Raw genomic sequence first — 17,037 nt, 5'->3', positions numbered from 1 at the left:
TAACGGGATTTATTCAGTACCACAATGTGCCAACACAAAGTGAGTCAAGGCAGATGTTGCCCGAGTACAGATAAAACAGAAAAGTAGAAGACAATACCTTGATACAGTAAAAAAAAAAAAAGAGAAAGTAAGCAACGCAATCCTGTATATTGCTTGTATATTGTAATCCTATAGTGTCTAAAACACCTTTAGGGGCTTTTTAAAAAATTGTATACTAAGGATTACGGTAAAAGTTGCAATGATTTTCAGATTAGAAAAGAAAAAACAAAAGCACAATGGAAAAAAATGTGCCTAACTTTTTAAAGCAATGGAAGAACTTTATAAATATTTTAAAAATACATTAATAAAAAATGATTATTAAAATAAACAGACCAACATAAGAGTGGAAGCACAGCACAGGTCAGACCAACAACACAACACCTGTTTATTACAAATATTGTAAATGCAGGTATCTGTTATAGTCATCAATGCTTGTAGCTCATTTACAGGTCCTCTGTATCCTCCAATTATTAATAAAGTGCCAATAATGAACAAAAATTTAAAAAGTGGTGTGTCAGTTTCTGACTCACTCATTTCACACTTCAAGTCAGTTGATGGTCATAACTGTTTACAAGTCAACAATGTTTTAATTAGCTAAAGTATAAATGTAATTTCACACATTTATCAATACAGTTTCTACCTGATCGGACATAACTGTACTCATGATGCAGAAGAGCAAGGATACAATTTGGAAAACGTACTGTTGCCGGAGGCAAGTGATAGGAACGTTAGAATCAGTTATATGTGCTGATATTTCAGGGAAAACAGTCTGTGAAGAAACGTTCCTGTGATTAAAAGAGACAAAGCTGCTGTGTGATAAAAGACTGATGGGATTTGGAGGAGAACAAGGCTCAATAGTGCCACAATAGTGGCACACTTCACTGTACTACGGAAATGTTCTTCCTTCTGTCCAGAAACTCCAGTACTTAAGAGTCCATATCTGACACCTGACAGCAACATAACATAATTCTAATGAAATAAAAAATACTGCTATTATAATAAAACAATGTTTATGAGCCACATGGCTAGTACAACGGAGCTAAGGTCCATAAATGCAAACATGGAGGCATTATTAATATTATTATTACTGTTTATATTAAGACATCTTGCATGCATTACTTATCCAAATTCATTTTTACTAATGCGCTTGCAGCCTTCAATCCACAGCATTATTATGTACAGGTCATAAGCAAGGTAACTGATGATAACTTACACATGAACCTATCAACATAGAAGATATTTCGTGTGCTTCTCGGTGTCATCACCAAAAATGATCTTCTGTGTTACAGTAAAGCTTATTTAATCCCCTCAATGTGTATCTAGAGCAGAACCTCTACTAAATAGGTCTGTTTAGTATAGCAGTACCCTTGTTTTCCTATTGTACATATATTATAGTAACAAAATGGTATGATTGCAGCAAGTGTACTGTAGGTCCCCACTGGGGCCAGTTCTGTGGAAGACTGAAATCATCCATCTCCTCTACAGTTCATCTTGGTTGTAACGCATCTATCCCTCCTCGTCTTTGGCTGCATCTGCAGGATCGGACTCCTTCTCCTGGGGTTCAGGTGGATCTGCCGTGTTTTCTGCAGGGAGCTGAGGGTTCTCATCTTCTGGGGGGCTGGGAGCAACGGCGTCTTTTGTTTCTCCATCATCAGCAGGAGGAGCACTTTTCTCCTCTTTCACAGACGTTTTCTCTTCCTGCTTTACCTCCTCCTCTGCAGGACGTGCACATTCCTCTTCGTCTGCCACCGTTCTATCTGTCTTTTCACTCGTATCAATCCCCTTCTCTGTTTCTGATTTTTCTGCCTCTGCCTGGGCTGTCATGTCTCCAGGAGCAGCCAGATCTTCTTCTACAGGGAGGATTCCTTTTGCTGTGGGATTTTGCGTTTTACTGTGCTCAGCAGGAGCCGCACCTTCCTTCATCATCTCTTCCTCTTCTTCATCTATCTCGTCCTCTATAGGAGGGATCATCTGTTCTTCCCTCCCTCCGGGGAAGACCCTATCTGGGAAGATGAGCTTTAGCTGCTCCTCAAAGTAGTCCTCCAGGTACAAACCTGCACTCCCTATCTCCGAGGTGGCCTGGAAAATCACAAATTTCAGCAAAAGTTTTTTTTTGATGAAATTCAACTTACAATGAAAGAAAACACTAAAGAACTATGCACGAGTTATGTAAACTGGCTGTGTACCTTGTAGTACTTTGCACAGTTGTAAAATATGAGCCTGATGTCTGCGACAAAGTCCTCGGGACTCGTGTAACATTCACCATCCTTTGACTTCGACTCCAGTTTTCTCCTCACTATTGACAAATCCATCGGGGTCTTGATCAGCTCTTTGTACCTTCTTGTCTCCTACATAGGAAAAACATTAAAGTTTAGCACTTAAAACAACTATCCATCCATTCTCTTCTGCTTATCCGAGATCTGCTTCTTTCAGTCATAACCCAAAGTTCGTGACCATAATGCAGCCTTACAGCTCAGCTCCCTCTTCACCACAACGGACTGGTACCGATCTGTCTCTCAATCTCATGCTCCATCCTTCCCTTGCTTGTGAAACAGACCCCCCCGAGAACCTTAAACTCCTCCACTTGGGGCCCAGTTCAACTAGTTTTGCCAGATTATTCTTATAATTTCATGAAAAGTAATCAGCTGAATACCGTATCTTACCGATGGAGAAGCAGGCTGCTGGAAGTCAGTACTGAAGTCATTACAGAACAGACGCAGTAGCAGCCTCTCACACCTCTGAATAAACACAGAAAAAAAGCAGAAAAAAAAAAAACAATTAATTGAGCATATTACGTAGGAAAATAACCTTCCTTAAGGGTTAGGGCATACCCTTCTGTCAGCAGGTGGGAAAGCTTCGGAGAGGACATCCTTGTCGTCACAGTCGTACGCCATCTCAGGAGAGACGAGGTCTCGGCAGAACGAACAGAACCACTCACCACTGAGGACAGAAGAGGAATATGGCCACAAAAAGCTGAACAAGATCCGAACTCTACTGTTTGTCCCTACAGACGGTCAAGAGTAGTCTTAGAAAGACCTTGAGATGGTCTGTGGTCCATTGTTTTTAAAATTTTTTGAAGCCAGAAGCCAGTACTAGTGCTGTCAAGTTTCATCCAAAGGCTCAAGGGAAACAGTGACCCCAAGCAGAAGTTACTGCACTTACTAACACCAGAAAAATCTCCATAATTGTTAAAACCATTTGATAATTGCAGTAATTATGACAATATGCTAATTTCAGAACCCATACTGTTTAATTATTTCTTCCAATTCATTCATGGGTGGTGCTCAGATCTGTGTCTCACCTCGGAGATTCATTCAGTGTGGGGATGTGGCAGGACAGATGGAAAACTTTGGGACATTTGTCGCAACAAAGCAGTTCTCCTCCGTTCTGACAGACAGCGCACCAGTCCTCGTTAGGGTCTTCCTCCGGCTCCGCTCTCTTTTCAGACACCGCCTGTGCCGTGGGCTGATGACGCTGCTCCTTTCCAGCTTTGGACTCAGACCCAGAGACCGAGACAGGGCCAGATACCTTCTGCTGCTGGCGTGGCTTAGCCTGAGTTCCAGTGCTGCTGTCTGGCAGGCTGGACCCGACACTCGACTGTACCTGTACTCAACCAAAAAGCAGCGTATATGCAGTTAGACACAATGACTCACTGACAGCAGCCCTAAACATTGATTCAGGAGACTTTTACAACCCAAATGACTGTCTTACAAAACGAACTTCATCCTCGTCCTCTGGTTCATCCTTGATGACAATAATGGGCCCTGGGGACGACCTTCTTCTCCGTTTGGCAGAGGGGCCTGATGGCAGCTCAGAACTCAGCTTCCATGAAGTTGTCCTTTAACACAGAGTTTGCCAGAGAGAGGAGAAGGGAATAAAAATGAACTATGGATGAAGAGAAACTGTGATGAAGGCAGAACTGATCTTTTCTTACCCTGTGCCTCTGTCTGAAGAAGATGGTTTGGTTGTTGGGGAGTTCTGTCTTTCTTGAACTTGAGAAAAGAGAATAAAATTTAGAATTTAAGTTTTTTTCCATGCTTGGCTAGGATCTTCAGGGATGCGGCTCAGTCAGAGCTTGTAGACTGACCTGACATGTGATTGAGCATACTTGTTTTGTCTGCGGTTGCGGAGGCCAGGCTTGGAACGTAGCTGGATTTGGGGATGGAGATAGTGATGGAGGGGACTGATGCAGCAGCTTCACTCCTCTTCATGAAGGAGGACTCTTGCAGGCCCCGCTGCAGAGACCAAAAAAAACATGTTCCCCCATAAGGCATCACAATTATATTAAACAGCCCCATATAGCCCTTTCTTTCTTTTAAATCATCCTTATGTCAATCAAAAACCTCTTAGCTTCCACTCTGTTCTCCTCCCCTATATACCTGGTGTAGTGACATCTGTGTGGCAGCTCCTGCAGAGAGAGGTTGTGGGTAGCGAGATGTACCCTGCAATACATCTATGGGTTTAGGTGGGAAGCTGGAGCTATGGATCAGATCTCTCAGAGACTAGAGACAGGAAAAAAAAAACTGAAGTTGAAAGAAGTTTTAAAAAAGGCACTAAAAAAACAGCAGCTGTGACTCAGTCTGTCCCATTGGTTTTGTCCCACGTGACAAGGATACTGGACCTGACCCCTCTACCTGCGCCCACTTACCTGAGCAGGTGGGAATCCTGTGTTGGGAAGCATGGGTGACGTGGGGCTTCTGGGGTTTGGGTGGGAGCTCCCATACCGACGTCCTGGCTGTGCCAAGCTGGGGGGAACCTGGGAAGGGGAAGAGTCTCCGTGGATGGGCCGGGTTGGGGGTGGAGGGCCGGGGGGTCCTGGGAGCCTGACATTTTGGTACCAGGACCAGTGGTTGGGAGGGGGCTGTCTGTGGGGCTGTTGGGAAAGCTTGTCAACCTTGGACAGGAGGGTAGTTGGACAGTTTAATCAGTGCTGGAAGAGGCTGTACTTTGTTGACATTTTTACATTGTAAATCAAAGTACAGCACCGAGAATGTCATAAATCTGCAGGATATGTGCAGATTTACCCAGAACATCTGGTTTTAACATAAAACAAACGGACTTGTCAGGGCACAAAAACTACTGGCTGTGCTGAAAATCATACCTGCATCTGGAGCTGGGCCAGCGTGCTCTGTCGCTGCTGAGCCGAGAGCGACAGAGCTCCAGCCGGGACCTCTGCTCTGGGAGTTCCTTGGTGGTTGAGGATGGGTGGCCGTCCAGGGCCCCTTTCTACTACCAAGGAACCTGATCAGACAAAAGTCAACTTAAACCGAGCACAAAATAAAAACTCTTCCAATTGTGACATTTTACATTTCAGTGTTTCATTTTCAGCCGCATATAAAACAAAAAATTCTTTTCAAGACTCCCAGCAGTGCCACAGAATTCTCCATGAAAGAAGAGTACAAACATAAAGACGATAATGAAGAGGAGAACATAACGTAAACTGCAAATATAAGATTAAGAAAAATGTTGTTCATACCAGATGAGATTAATATACTGGAAGACGCAGATGCAAATATTATCTGATTGCTTAACTAGATTTAAGAGCACAATTATAAATAAAGATAAAATAAAAGGTGCACAGGATGATATCACCAAAAAGTGTTGGCCAATGAAACTTGATGTGTTTTTAAAGATACTACTACTTGCCTCACACTCAAACTTTTAGGTGATGTCATACTTACCAAGGTCAACATTTGTGGCCCAGAATCCAGAGCGACACTGGAAGCGAACAGAACTCTGAGGGACGATGGACGGGTTACAGCTCGCACGCATCAGCTGATGGATCTGAAAAAGGATCTAGGAGAAAACACAACAGGGAGATGACAAAATCTGGAATTCTAAATGTATTTTAGGATTTTGTTAAATCCTAATAGTACAAAATTACTTTTCTTAAGCACAAAACAGACTATGAATTGCTCATCTCTTACCAGCCTCTTGCAGTACAGCAGGGCTGTTCCACTCTGACTGGCTGTGGCCCATTTGGTAAAGCTGATCACGTGGTCCAGGTGCCTGCTCAGGGAGTTGACGTCTTCCTGCTGCTTTTTCAAACCCAACTCATGGTCCTTAGTCAGAGCCTGAAAATAAATGTTTGCTTGAAAGGTCAGAAAACAAGTCCTCACTTAGTACCTTTGAATCAATAATTCAGCTTTAACATACTGTACCTCAAGCTGGTTAACCAGAATCTTCCCTTTCCTGTTGATCTCCATGATCAAATTACAGATAGACTTCTTTATTTCATTAGTTACAGCCTTCCTGTTTTCCTCAACTTGCTGGAGTCTGTGAGAATCAATAACCATGTCTCACACATACTGACAATTTTGAATATGATACTGCATTGCTAACAGACACTATTATAAACAAAGATACTACAACTGTATATATCCAGTGGTAGAAGGTGACTTTACCCAGCACTAATACAGCTGGACACGTCCTCGATGGCCTTTCTTTTCCCTTGCAACTGCTGCGTCATGTTCTCCAGATACTGCCTGTGGTTCCTGTACGCGTCCTCCAAAAACTGGTAGCTAAGAATATCCAAAAGTTAATTTTAACTATAAAGGCATATGTTCTGTCAGTTCAAGTTAGTCTACTACTCTTTTTGCTTTAAAAATCTTGACTTACTTTTATACTTTTCTGATACTAAAAAAAATTTAGATAATACACAAATTCTCATCAACCCTTACAGCTAATGTACTTAAAGCTTTGTGGGAAGCTGCATTAATATTGCCAGTTGTAATGGACCAAACAACTACCGTATTTTCCAGACTATAAGATGCACTTTTTTTTTTTTTTACCCTTCTGGCTTGCAGTATGACATACCATCGTATAGCAAAGTGACTTACTGTAATATTCCAGTGCAACTTAAAGTCCAGAAAACACAAAACTTCCAAATTTATGGAAATAACTAGAGTAGCACACTATTTATATTGCTCTGTATATTTGTAGATATATTCTACTTACTTGTGATCCTTGTGTTTGAGCAGCTGACAGTCTCGACAGGTGAGGAGATCGCACGTCTCACAGAACAGCTTCAGAGGTTCCTGCTTATGGATGCTACAGAATACAGGCCTCTGTGTGGAAAGACCTACTGCTTCTGAGAACACACAAACATATAAAGTGAGCCTCTGTCACTTTAACTGTTTGTACAGCTTTCCAAAACATCTACACTAATCATGTCATAGCTGACATCTTGCTACAACATTTTGTCTTCCACTTTTTAGCAACGGGAAGACAACTGTCGATTCCAAAAAAATAACTGACGGTGCTTTTATATAACAGTTGATCCTGCCCTCTCTTAATTCATTGTGTCTGTCTTGAGGATACTATTATAACTGGAGCAAAGATGTACAAACAAAGCATTGTTTAGCCTGCAATATAAAGCATATTAAGTTGTTTAAAGAATAACTTTATTTTGTTTTTGACAGTGTTCAGACTAGATGGAACCTGTTCATTTTAGACTAATTAAAAAAACTAATTTTCCTACTGTGGATGAACACGCTACCTGGAGACATCTCCTCCTTCTGGCGTATGGTGTGATCCCTGGTGAACTTGACCCTTTGGTGCGCCTCAATACACGTCACACACAAAAACTCCACACATTCCATGCAGTAACCTGTTGCTTCTGTGTTGTCATCGCAGCTCATACACACCTATTGAAAAAGCAAAGAAAGAACAAAAAAATGCAATATAATGAGTAAAAAAAAAAAAAAGAAATCATCAGTATCATTAAAAACAAACTGGTTTTGCAAGTGAGGACTGACCTGAGTGGTTTTCTCCACAGTGCTGCTGGGCACCTCAGCAGTGTCCTTCACAAAGAAATTATCCAGCACATCCATTTCCCAGCATTCCTGTCTGCATACTGGACACCGAATGGCACCCACTAGGACAAGAGACCAGATCCGCTACTTAAACCTTTCATACTAAATGTGCAGTAATGACTGAGTGCTTTAAGACTAAGATATTCTTCATAATGGTGGAGCTTCTGTTTGTTTTTAGCCCATGCTAAAGGCTGCATTTCAGGTAAATATTTTATGAACTTATTATATGTGTGTATAATCTGCCTGTAGTGTTTTTCTTGCTGGGTGAATACATTCTGAGAGCAACAAATGTAATTACCAAGCTATTGTCACATTACAGATGGTGATATTTTATAGTCCACATCATCCGGCCCCACATAAAGGGTCCATAAATCTAAAATAAAGAATGGAATAACTTAGACCTACTGCACTTCTGGTTTGTTGTCAAGCGTTTTGTTATGACTTATATCTGTCAGACCCATATCAGGCACCTCGTATGAATGAAATCACTATTCTCACATTGTTTACTGTTGTCCACTTGGCCCTGAAGGTCACGCCTCGGCTCGACACTCCTGTAAGGGGCAGGCAGACACCTCTTGCACAAAGAGTGGAGGCACGGCAGGAGTTTGGGCTCTCTGTTGTGGAAGCTCAACTTGCAGATAGGACAAGTGTCCATGAGCCCAAAGTTGCCTTGTTGTTTTAACCTCTCCTCCTCGGCTGGCAAACTCTCTGCCTCGTTTTCCACGATAATAACAATGTCATCGTTGTCAACGTTTTCGGCGCTTTCATCCATTTTCTTCTTTACAGTCCACCAATCAATACAGCGTTGAAATGGGAAACAAAGGGAAGCCTGTTAACTTCTCTGGCTTAACAAGCCAGGTAGGTCGTGTAAATACTCATTTTATGCATTACAACAATAAAGACATAGTCGTTTCACCAACGATATGGCTTATTTACAGCTGTGTGAGAGCAGCGTTTAGTGGGAAGTGGGAATAATTCTTTCCGTTTAGGAAGCTAAATTAGCAACGTAGCCGATATTAACTGGACACATACTAAAGACAATTAATGAAAGATTCTCCGCTTTGTTGAGGTTCTGGTTGAAAGAGGCCAAACATAACAGTACGCAGTCACTTGTTAGTTAAAACTACGCTAAATACATATCGTTTTGAGGTTATGTCCATGTGAAAGGCGACCATCTGTGCCTTCTTCGCCCAAAACACATCGATTACCCACATGCCACTGCGGTGTCTTAAAGCTACAGCGCCAGGTTAATGGGCCAACTTGGCACAGACAGCAACTTCATCATTTCACCCTGCTTGTTATACCAAGAGGTTCGCTTAAAAACATAATAATAATAATAATAATAATAATCCATCCATCCATTTTCTATACCTTCTTATTCCTAACCAGGGTCCCAGGGATCAGCTGGAGCCTATCCCAGCTCTCTCTGGGTGAAAGGCAGGGGTACACCCTGGACAGGTCACCAGTCCATCACAGGGCCACATAGAGACAAACAACCTCAAACACTCACACTCACTCCTATGGGCAATTTAGAGTCACCAATCAATCTGACATACATGTTTTTGGACTGTGGGAGGAAACCAGAGAAAACCCACACAAGCACAGGGAGAACATGCAAACTCCACACAGAAAGGCCCCTGACCTTCTTGCTGTGAGGCAACAGTGCTAAGCAATATTGGTGTTCTATCACCCTCTCAGTTATTTGCTTGTTTCGGCTGACTGAAAAATGTTTACATGTGTTAGAGAAATTAAAATGTTTACCCTCCTGTGACCTGATCCACCTTACTTCAGTATAACTGAAACACTTCTGAATGGGGCCTATTGTGTATTGTGGAAATATAATTGTTGCTCTCAGTGAGCACAGTTTGCTCTAACCTTGACTATTTGATAAGGGCCCAGATGCCTTTCTGTGAGAAATCCCCTCCCTTTTGTATTTCCATGAAAACGGATGTGTTAGTCTGCAAGCAGCCAGTGTAACAAGGTGCTGTGTGACTGTTACTCCCTGCAAGTAAAACTTCTATATAATCTTACCGAAGTTCATCCTCTGAGTCTATTTGTTAAAAAAATTTACCTAACAACATGGGTTTAACAAATGTTTTTGCAAGGTGGCATTAGAAAGTGCTATATATACGTTGTTATACACAATAAAAAATACAATTCTACTTCCACAAGTGAATAGGAACATAAGACTCACAAATATATTTTTAAAATGTATTTATTCTTATCTTACACGTCCCACACATTCTTAATCTTGAACACAATATCATAAGTTTTAAGTGCAGCTAATATATTATTTATATTTACTGATCTTCTCTTTTTCTCTTGTTTATGGATTTACATGTTTTTTTTATTTTTTACAATTACAGTTTTAAAAGTTTTAAAGAATTTTTTTTTTAAAAAAAGGGGGGTGGCGGATGATCTGGGATTTAGGGGCAAACTCTACAGTAGGGGGCTGCAGTTAGCCCCTGACCCACCTCTTGCTATTTTGTTGATATGCCCTGCTGCAAGAGACTGCTTTCTACTAGGGAGGAGTCTTGGCCGTGGTCAAACAGCAGTAGAGAAAACTGCGCCAACTTACATTGAACAGCATATTAAGCCTCAGGCCTTGAAGAGTTGCACACTTATAATCATGGAGTTGACAGCTGAGAGCCACTCAGTCTCTCTGAATGATGGAAGCAGCATACCTTTGATCGGACTGGGAACTTATGGGAATCCACATACGGTAGGATGCACTAGTTCACCACAGTGGTTATAAAATGGTTATAAACTAACATTAGGCCTAATAATTAACTTGCATCAAATCAGATCAATCTTAAGCCTATTTATATAAAAAAAAAATACATAGGTTGGCAAAAGTGCTTTAAAAAGAGTAAGCACATCTATAGTACAGCACAGCAGTTCACATAAAGAGAAAAGAATAAAATAAATAAAATAAAATTGACTGTATTTAGGAGTGGAAGGCCGTAGTAAAGATGTTACAATTGATCAATTCATTTGTTTTATATTTTTGAAAAACTGTTTGCACTGTTTTCTAGGTGACTCTATATAATATTCATTATATGCTGTGTTTTAGACCCCTAAAGGCACTACATATGAAGCAGTCAAAGTGGCTATAGAAGCAGGGTACAGACACATTGATGGTGCTATGATTTATTTCAATGAACATGAGGTGGGACAAGCAATAAGGGAAAAAATTGCAGATGGAACTGTGAAGAGAGAGGACATCTTCTACTGTGGAAAGGTTTGCAAAGTTGGTTTCAGTAGATCAGTGACCCTCTCCCACAACATATTTTCTGACTAAAATAACATATATTTTTGCAACAACCCAGTATCTTCTTTTTATCTGCACTGATCACACAGCTGTGGAACACATTCCATCCCCCGGAATTGGTAAGACCTGCATTGGAGAAAACCTTAAACACAATGCAGCTGGATTATGTCGACCTCTATATTGTAGAGATGCCTACAGCCTTCAAGGTATAAAAAAAGATCTGCTGAAAAAACTTTGTCTACTTTGGCTACAACAAAGTCCAAAAAAGACTTTTTTTGACTTTGTTGTAGCCAAAGTTCTTTATTTAAAGTTATTTAACCATTTTTTCTGAAGCCAGGAGATACATTTCACCCCCGAGATGAGAATGGGAAGTACATTTATCATGAGACAGACCTCTGTGCTACATGGGAGGTGAGACTTCACAATCAAAAACATAAAACTGCAACATGGACTACAGCTAACTAAATAAAGAGGACATGGTTTTAAAAAAAAGCCTAAAAAAGTTTTCATTAACAATACTTCATTTCCAGATTTACTACTACCTACAGGCTCTTAAATGCAGAAAAAGAAAGATAATATTGGCCATCCATCATAGATATCAGTTCAGTGTCAGAGTTGACAACCTGCAGTCTGTGACTGTAAAATATTAACAGCAGTTCAAAGTTGAACTTTTTTGCTTTCTGCCTGTGTGTTTTAATCACATAATTATCTTGGGCAGGCTTTGGAGGCTTGCAAAGACGCCGGGATGGTAAAATCTCTTGGAGTGTCCAACTTCAACAAGAGACAACTGGAGCTGATCCTTAAAAAACCTGGTCTGAAGCACAAACCTGTCTCAAACCAGGTACAGGTTAATGAGCTATGTTCTGGAAATACCGGACACAATAAAGAAATGACACGACAGGTTTAACTCTGATTTACAGATGGGCTGAAAAACACTAAAGAATGTATTCTACTAAACAGACAGATTAGGTATGATTATAAAAAACTGTAGAAGTGCCTTTGTCAAAACTGCTTTGGTACATAAATACTGACTACAGAACAAAAGGCTCACAATAAGGCATTCAGTCTACCTTCAGGAACTAACATTTTTGCTGTTTCAACACAGGTTGAATGCCACCCCTATTTCACTCAGCCAAAGTTGCTTGAATACTGCCGGCAAAATGAGATTGTCATTGTGGGATACAGCCCCCTGGGGACATCTAGAGATCCAATGTGGTATGGAGTACATATGAACCCATCACATTGTGTTCATGTATCTTCTTCTTTTTCTTTCAGCTGCTCCCTTCAGGGGTCGCCACAGTGAATCATCTGCCTCCATTTAACCCTATCCTCTGTATCCTCCTCACCCACACCAACTATCCTCATGTCCTCCTTCACTACATCCAAGAACCTCCTCTTTGGTCTTCCTCTAGGCCTCCTTCCTGGCAGCTCTAACCTCAGCATCCTTTTACCAATGTATTCACTGTCCCTCCTCTGAACATGTCCAAACCATCTCAATCTGGCTTCCCTGGCTTTTTCTCCAAAACATCTAACATGAGCTGTCCCTGTGATGTCCTCATTCCTGATCCTATCCATCCTCGTCACTCCCAGAGAGAACCTCAACATCTTCAGCTCTGCTACCTCCAGCTCTGCCTCCTGTCTTTTTCTCAGTGCCACTGTCTCTAAACCAGAAAACATTGCTGGTCTCACCACTGTCTTGTCCACCTTTCCTTTCATTCTTGCTGACACTCTTTTGTCCCACATCACACCTGACACTTTCCTCCACCTGTTCCAACCTGCTTGCACACTTTTCCACACTCTCCGTTGCTCTGGACTGTTGACCCTAGGTATTTAAAATCCTCCACCTTCTTCACCTCTACTCCCTGTAACCTCACCGTTCTATTTGAGTCCCTCTCATTTACACACATGTACTCTGTTTTACTGCGGCTCAGCTTCATTCCTCTCCTTTCCAGAGCAAACCTCCACCTCTCTAGATTTTCCTCCACCTGCTCCCTGCTCTCACTACAGATGACAGTGTCACCTGCAAACATCATGGTCCACAGAGATTCCTGTCTAACCTCATCTGTCAGCCTGTCCATCTCCACAGCAAACAAGAAGGGGCTCAAAGCCGATCCTTGGTGCAGTCCCACCTCCACCTTGAACTCCTCTGTCACCCCTACAGCACACCTCACCACTGTCTTACAGCTCTCATACATGTCCTGCACCACTCAAACATTTTTCTCTGCCACTCCAGACTTCCTCATACAAAACCACAGCTCCTCTCTCGACACCCTGTCATACACTTTTTCCAAATCTACAAAGACACAAATTGAATGAAAAATAAAAAAAGACATTGTGTTCATGTATAACTATTAAAAATACACAGTGTTCTCAGATAGCATTCATATGTTACACTATAACTGTTGTGACATTCCAATCTCTTAAACAGGGTAAACCTAAAATGCCCTCCAGTGTTAGAAGATGAGCTACTGGCATCCATTGGTAAAAAGTATAACAAGACCGCAGCCCAGGTGGCCCTTAGGTTCAACGTGCAGAGACGGGTGGTGGTCATCCCAAAGAGCTTCAACCCTGATCGCATTAAGGACAACTTTCAGGTTTGTTTAGTATGGCAACAATTCAAGCAGCAGGTTGGCATAAAGTGTAGTCTTCAAAAGTACACCCTAAAACACCAGGAAGTAAAATATGAAATTTAATGGGACTGATCTGTTGTCAACACTGCAGATATTCGACTTCTCACTCTCTCAGGCTGAGATGAAGGCAATTGAGGGGTTGAACAAGAATATTCGTTTTGTGGAGCTCCTTATGTGAGTATAGTCCCAACTGTGTGATGTTCTGTGCCTCCTATGAAAAAATAATAGTGAATATGTCTCTCTATTGACTCAACAGGTGGTCTGATCACCCAGAGTATCCGTTTCATGATGACTACTAGACACTATCAACACATCCCTAAAATTTAATCAAATAAGTTGGTGTGTTCACTTTATTGCTTTAACAACATTTTGTGCCAAAAGTAATTTTAGTAGCCCTTTAATTTTCTGTAGGATTGATTAATGTGACTTCTCCATATATTGTAATGACTACTTATTGTTTTTGTTTACAAATATTATACAATTTTTCATACAAGCTTTTGTGGTTCATTAAAAAACATAAAACGTCATTCCCAATTCTTTGGACATATGTCTAAAGTGTGTGTGTGTATTGTATAGTTGTAAACATGGCATTAGCAATAGTGGACATGTATTATTTCTTTAACAAACTGATATTTATGATTCAAGACATTTGAAATGAAAGGAAGTAACATCAGCTGAAGTTCAGTTCAGAAGTGGTTTCATCTTTGCAGCAGGCCTTTGAAGAAATAATGCTGCCTTAAAGTGTTGTAGGAATTCTTAAAGACACCTGATGAAAATGTCATGGTGGCATAAAAGACACCCAGCCATACCTGTAAGGACATCCTTTATCTATACTCAGTATCCTGTAATGTACTGACGGGGGTGGGGGTGCGTATACCTTAAAGGTACAACTCTCACAGTGTTACGTCATCTTCAAAAGTGGTAATTGTACTGTCAGAGTGTCTGTAGCATATTTTGATACTCGATTATAACATATCTCGACAGACTGATATCCCCTATCAAATAATGCTCCCAGTGCAGTATCCCTTCATATTACACCACCCCTAACCCCATCTGCATACTACTGGAAACATGTTTTGATATTTCTACTTCTGACTCCCTCAATCACTTTGAGCAGACACCACCTACACCTACAAAAAAAGAAACAAAGTCATGCACACATATAGTATACACAGATGTAAATATGTTTATCAAACAGCTCCCAGTTTATTGCGTTAAACAAACACAGGAGGGGGTGATCACACTAGAAAGGTTCACTACTATTTTAGGACTTCTGTACTCTTTTTTCATAGGCCTGCTTTTGTTTCTTCTGAGACTTGGTGATGTTTTCTGCTGCTGTTTTATTCCTGGTTTCCATTGATTCCTTTTTTTGGTCCAAAAATGCACCGCAAGTTGTCTCATCAGGAAGAAGTATGTTGGAAAGCTAAAAAGAAAAACAGTTACAGTAATAGTTACTTGCAAAAGTATGAGTAACTGAATACTTTCTGCCCAAAGAAATACCCAAATTGAAAATGTGCTCAATGTTAACAGCCAAGTATATACAAGTGGCTGGTGAAGAAAATCAACTCATCTTGCCACAAGCTATTATAAGTAGTTTTTAAAAGGACTGCAGAAACAAACTTACCGGCATGTTAACGGGAACCTCAGACGGGAATACTGCCTCCCTCCCATACATCAAAAGAAATGGGGAATATTTTGTAGTAGTGTGGATCTTTGATCTTAAAGAAAACAACGTGGCATCCAAGTAGACGTCCCAGTTGTTCTGCTTCTCATTGACCAATTTAGAGAGAGCTCTAGGAAACACAAAATAAACAAACAAAATTAAGGCTCTCTCAGAAATAGTTCCAAATGTCTTGCTCCAACTGTGCACTGCATAAGATAATGATATTAATCACATGAAATTAATATCAATTTTGAATAAATAGTAATAGATTGAATCATATCAATCTATAGCTCTACTAAAAGCTGAAAACAACTTACCGCTTTATGTTGTCATTGGTTTTCTTATCCAGACCATTAGTTTTGGGATGATAGGCAGCTGTCACGCTTTGTTCAATTCCCAAGATGTCACAGAGGCTGTTGTTGAGCTGAAACCAAACAGAATGTTACTATAAGAAAATAATCCCTGTATTGTATTTACAACAATAGTATTTTACAAAATGCACGTACTTCATTCACGAATTCTCTTCCCTGGTCAGTAATGATCCTTTTGGGACAACCATGTCTATATATGATGGAGCAAATATGGCGTCCCACTTCAGTTGCTGATTTAGTCTTCAATGGGAATGCCTCAACCCATTTTGAAAAATAATCTGTGGCTGTTAGAATATACTGGAAGCCCTCTACAGTTTTTGGGAGAGGTCCCATTACATCAATACCAATGACCTCCCAGACAGCAGATACCTATCAAGGTAAAACACATACATTTACTTTTACATTTTCAACATTTCTTAATTAGTAGCTATTGTTATCAAGATACCACTGTACACATTTACCTTTACACACTCTAACGGCTGTGCAGCAGTCAAAGGTTTCCCAACCCTCTGGCAATTGTCACATTCCAAGACCTTTGAGAAATTAGCTGTTAATATTTATACAGTTTCCACAACAGTACAAAACACAAAAAATAACTCAAATACATACCCAGTTGTCAATATCAACAGACATGCCAAGCCAGTAAAACTTGGAGCACATTGCAGTTCTTGTTTTCAGGATGCCTGAATGCCCCCCAGTAGGAGAGGAGTGAAATTCCTTGAAGAGCTTTCTTGCATTTTCTTTGGACTTAACAGCACTTCTGCTTCCAAAGAAGAGCTCTCCTTCTGCAGGGAACATTCATTAAAGAACTAGAATCATAAAAGAGCTATTGAGACACTAAGTACATCGGAATGTATTTCAGATACTCACCCTTTACTTTGAATTTGGATGCGTACCTCCTAAGGTTTAATTTCTGGGACTTGCTATACCCAGATGGGTATGTTCCCAGAGAGAGAAAGTTGTACACTTCTTCCCACCTTTTCTCCATAGCTATGCAGAGAGACGGGGATAACTTTATAAGTGTTTTGTATTGTTATAACACCATACGTAACAAATAGCTGAATTGGCTAAAATAATGAGCAGCACAAAAACTTATAATGATTTTTTTAACTTTAAAGTTGAAAGTGGTCATGCGCACTTAAGTTATAATGAGAGACGTTTTGCTTAAGGATAAGCAAATATCCGCTTTCTATATTATGCAAATTAGCACACATCGACAGGTAGTTCGCATAACTCGACAACACCCTTG

General features: G+C 40.6%; 2 protein-coding genes across 7 annotated transcripts; one reads left to right on the top strand and one right to left on the bottom strand.

Moving 5' to 3' along the window:
- Positions 1 to 400: 400 nt before the first annotated feature.
- Positions 401 to 9,059, bottom strand: trim24 (tripartite motif containing 24). 6 transcript variants are annotated; one of them, XM_033325051.1, is made up of 20 exons: positions 8,990 to 9,033; positions 8,352 to 8,631; positions 7,797 to 7,915; positions 7,538 to 7,685; positions 6,997 to 7,129; positions 6,444 to 6,560; positions 6,201 to 6,315; positions 5,967 to 6,113; positions 5,721 to 5,835; positions 5,141 to 5,280; positions 4,688 to 4,933; positions 4,419 to 4,541; positions 4,127 to 4,274; positions 3,974 to 4,031; positions 3,751 to 3,877; positions 3,341 to 3,642; positions 2,871 to 2,979; positions 2,703 to 2,777; positions 2,226 to 2,387; positions 401 to 2,118 (listed from the first exon to the last, which is right to left on the bottom strand). In XM_033325051.1, the coding sequence occupies exons 1-20, from the start codon at positions 9,026 to 9,028 to the stop codon at positions 1,546 to 1,548; spliced, it is 3,276 nt and encodes a 1,091-aa protein (XP_033180942.1). In that variant the 5' UTR covers positions 9,029 to 9,033; the 3' UTR covers positions 401 to 1,545. The 6 variants fall into 6 exon arrangements, with proteins under 6 accessions (XP_033180942.1, XP_033180944.1, XP_033180943.1 ...); XM_033325053.1 differs by having other exon boundaries at positions 4,148 to 4,274; XM_033325052.1 differs by having other exon boundaries at positions 4,688 to 4,912.
- Positions 9,060 to 10,374: 1,315 nt separating this feature from the next.
- On the top strand, positions 10,375 to 14,176 carry LOC113142370 (aldo-keto reductase family 1 member D1-like). The gene is made up of 9 exons (XM_026327376.2): positions 10,375 to 10,575; positions 10,927 to 11,094; positions 11,214 to 11,330; positions 11,458 to 11,535; positions 11,843 to 11,965; positions 12,230 to 12,339; positions 13,553 to 13,718; positions 13,846 to 13,928; positions 14,011 to 14,176. Exons 1-9 carry the CDS (start codon positions 10,483 to 10,485, stop codon positions 14,051 to 14,053), a joined length of 981 nt encoding a protein of 326 aa, XP_026183161.1. The 5' UTR covers positions 10,375 to 10,482; the 3' UTR covers positions 14,054 to 14,176.
- Positions 14,177 to 17,037: the final 2,861 nt, after the last annotated feature.

This window comes from Mastacembelus armatus, chromosome 23 (genome assembly GCF_900324485.2).
Source record: "Mastacembelus armatus chromosome 23, fMasArm1.2, whole genome shotgun sequence".
NCBI lineage: Eukaryota > Metazoa > Chordata > Actinopteri > Synbranchiformes > Mastacembelidae > Mastacembelus > Mastacembelus armatus.
Note: the sequence above shows the minus strand (reverse complement) of the source record. Positions and strands in the feature narration are given on the sequence as shown.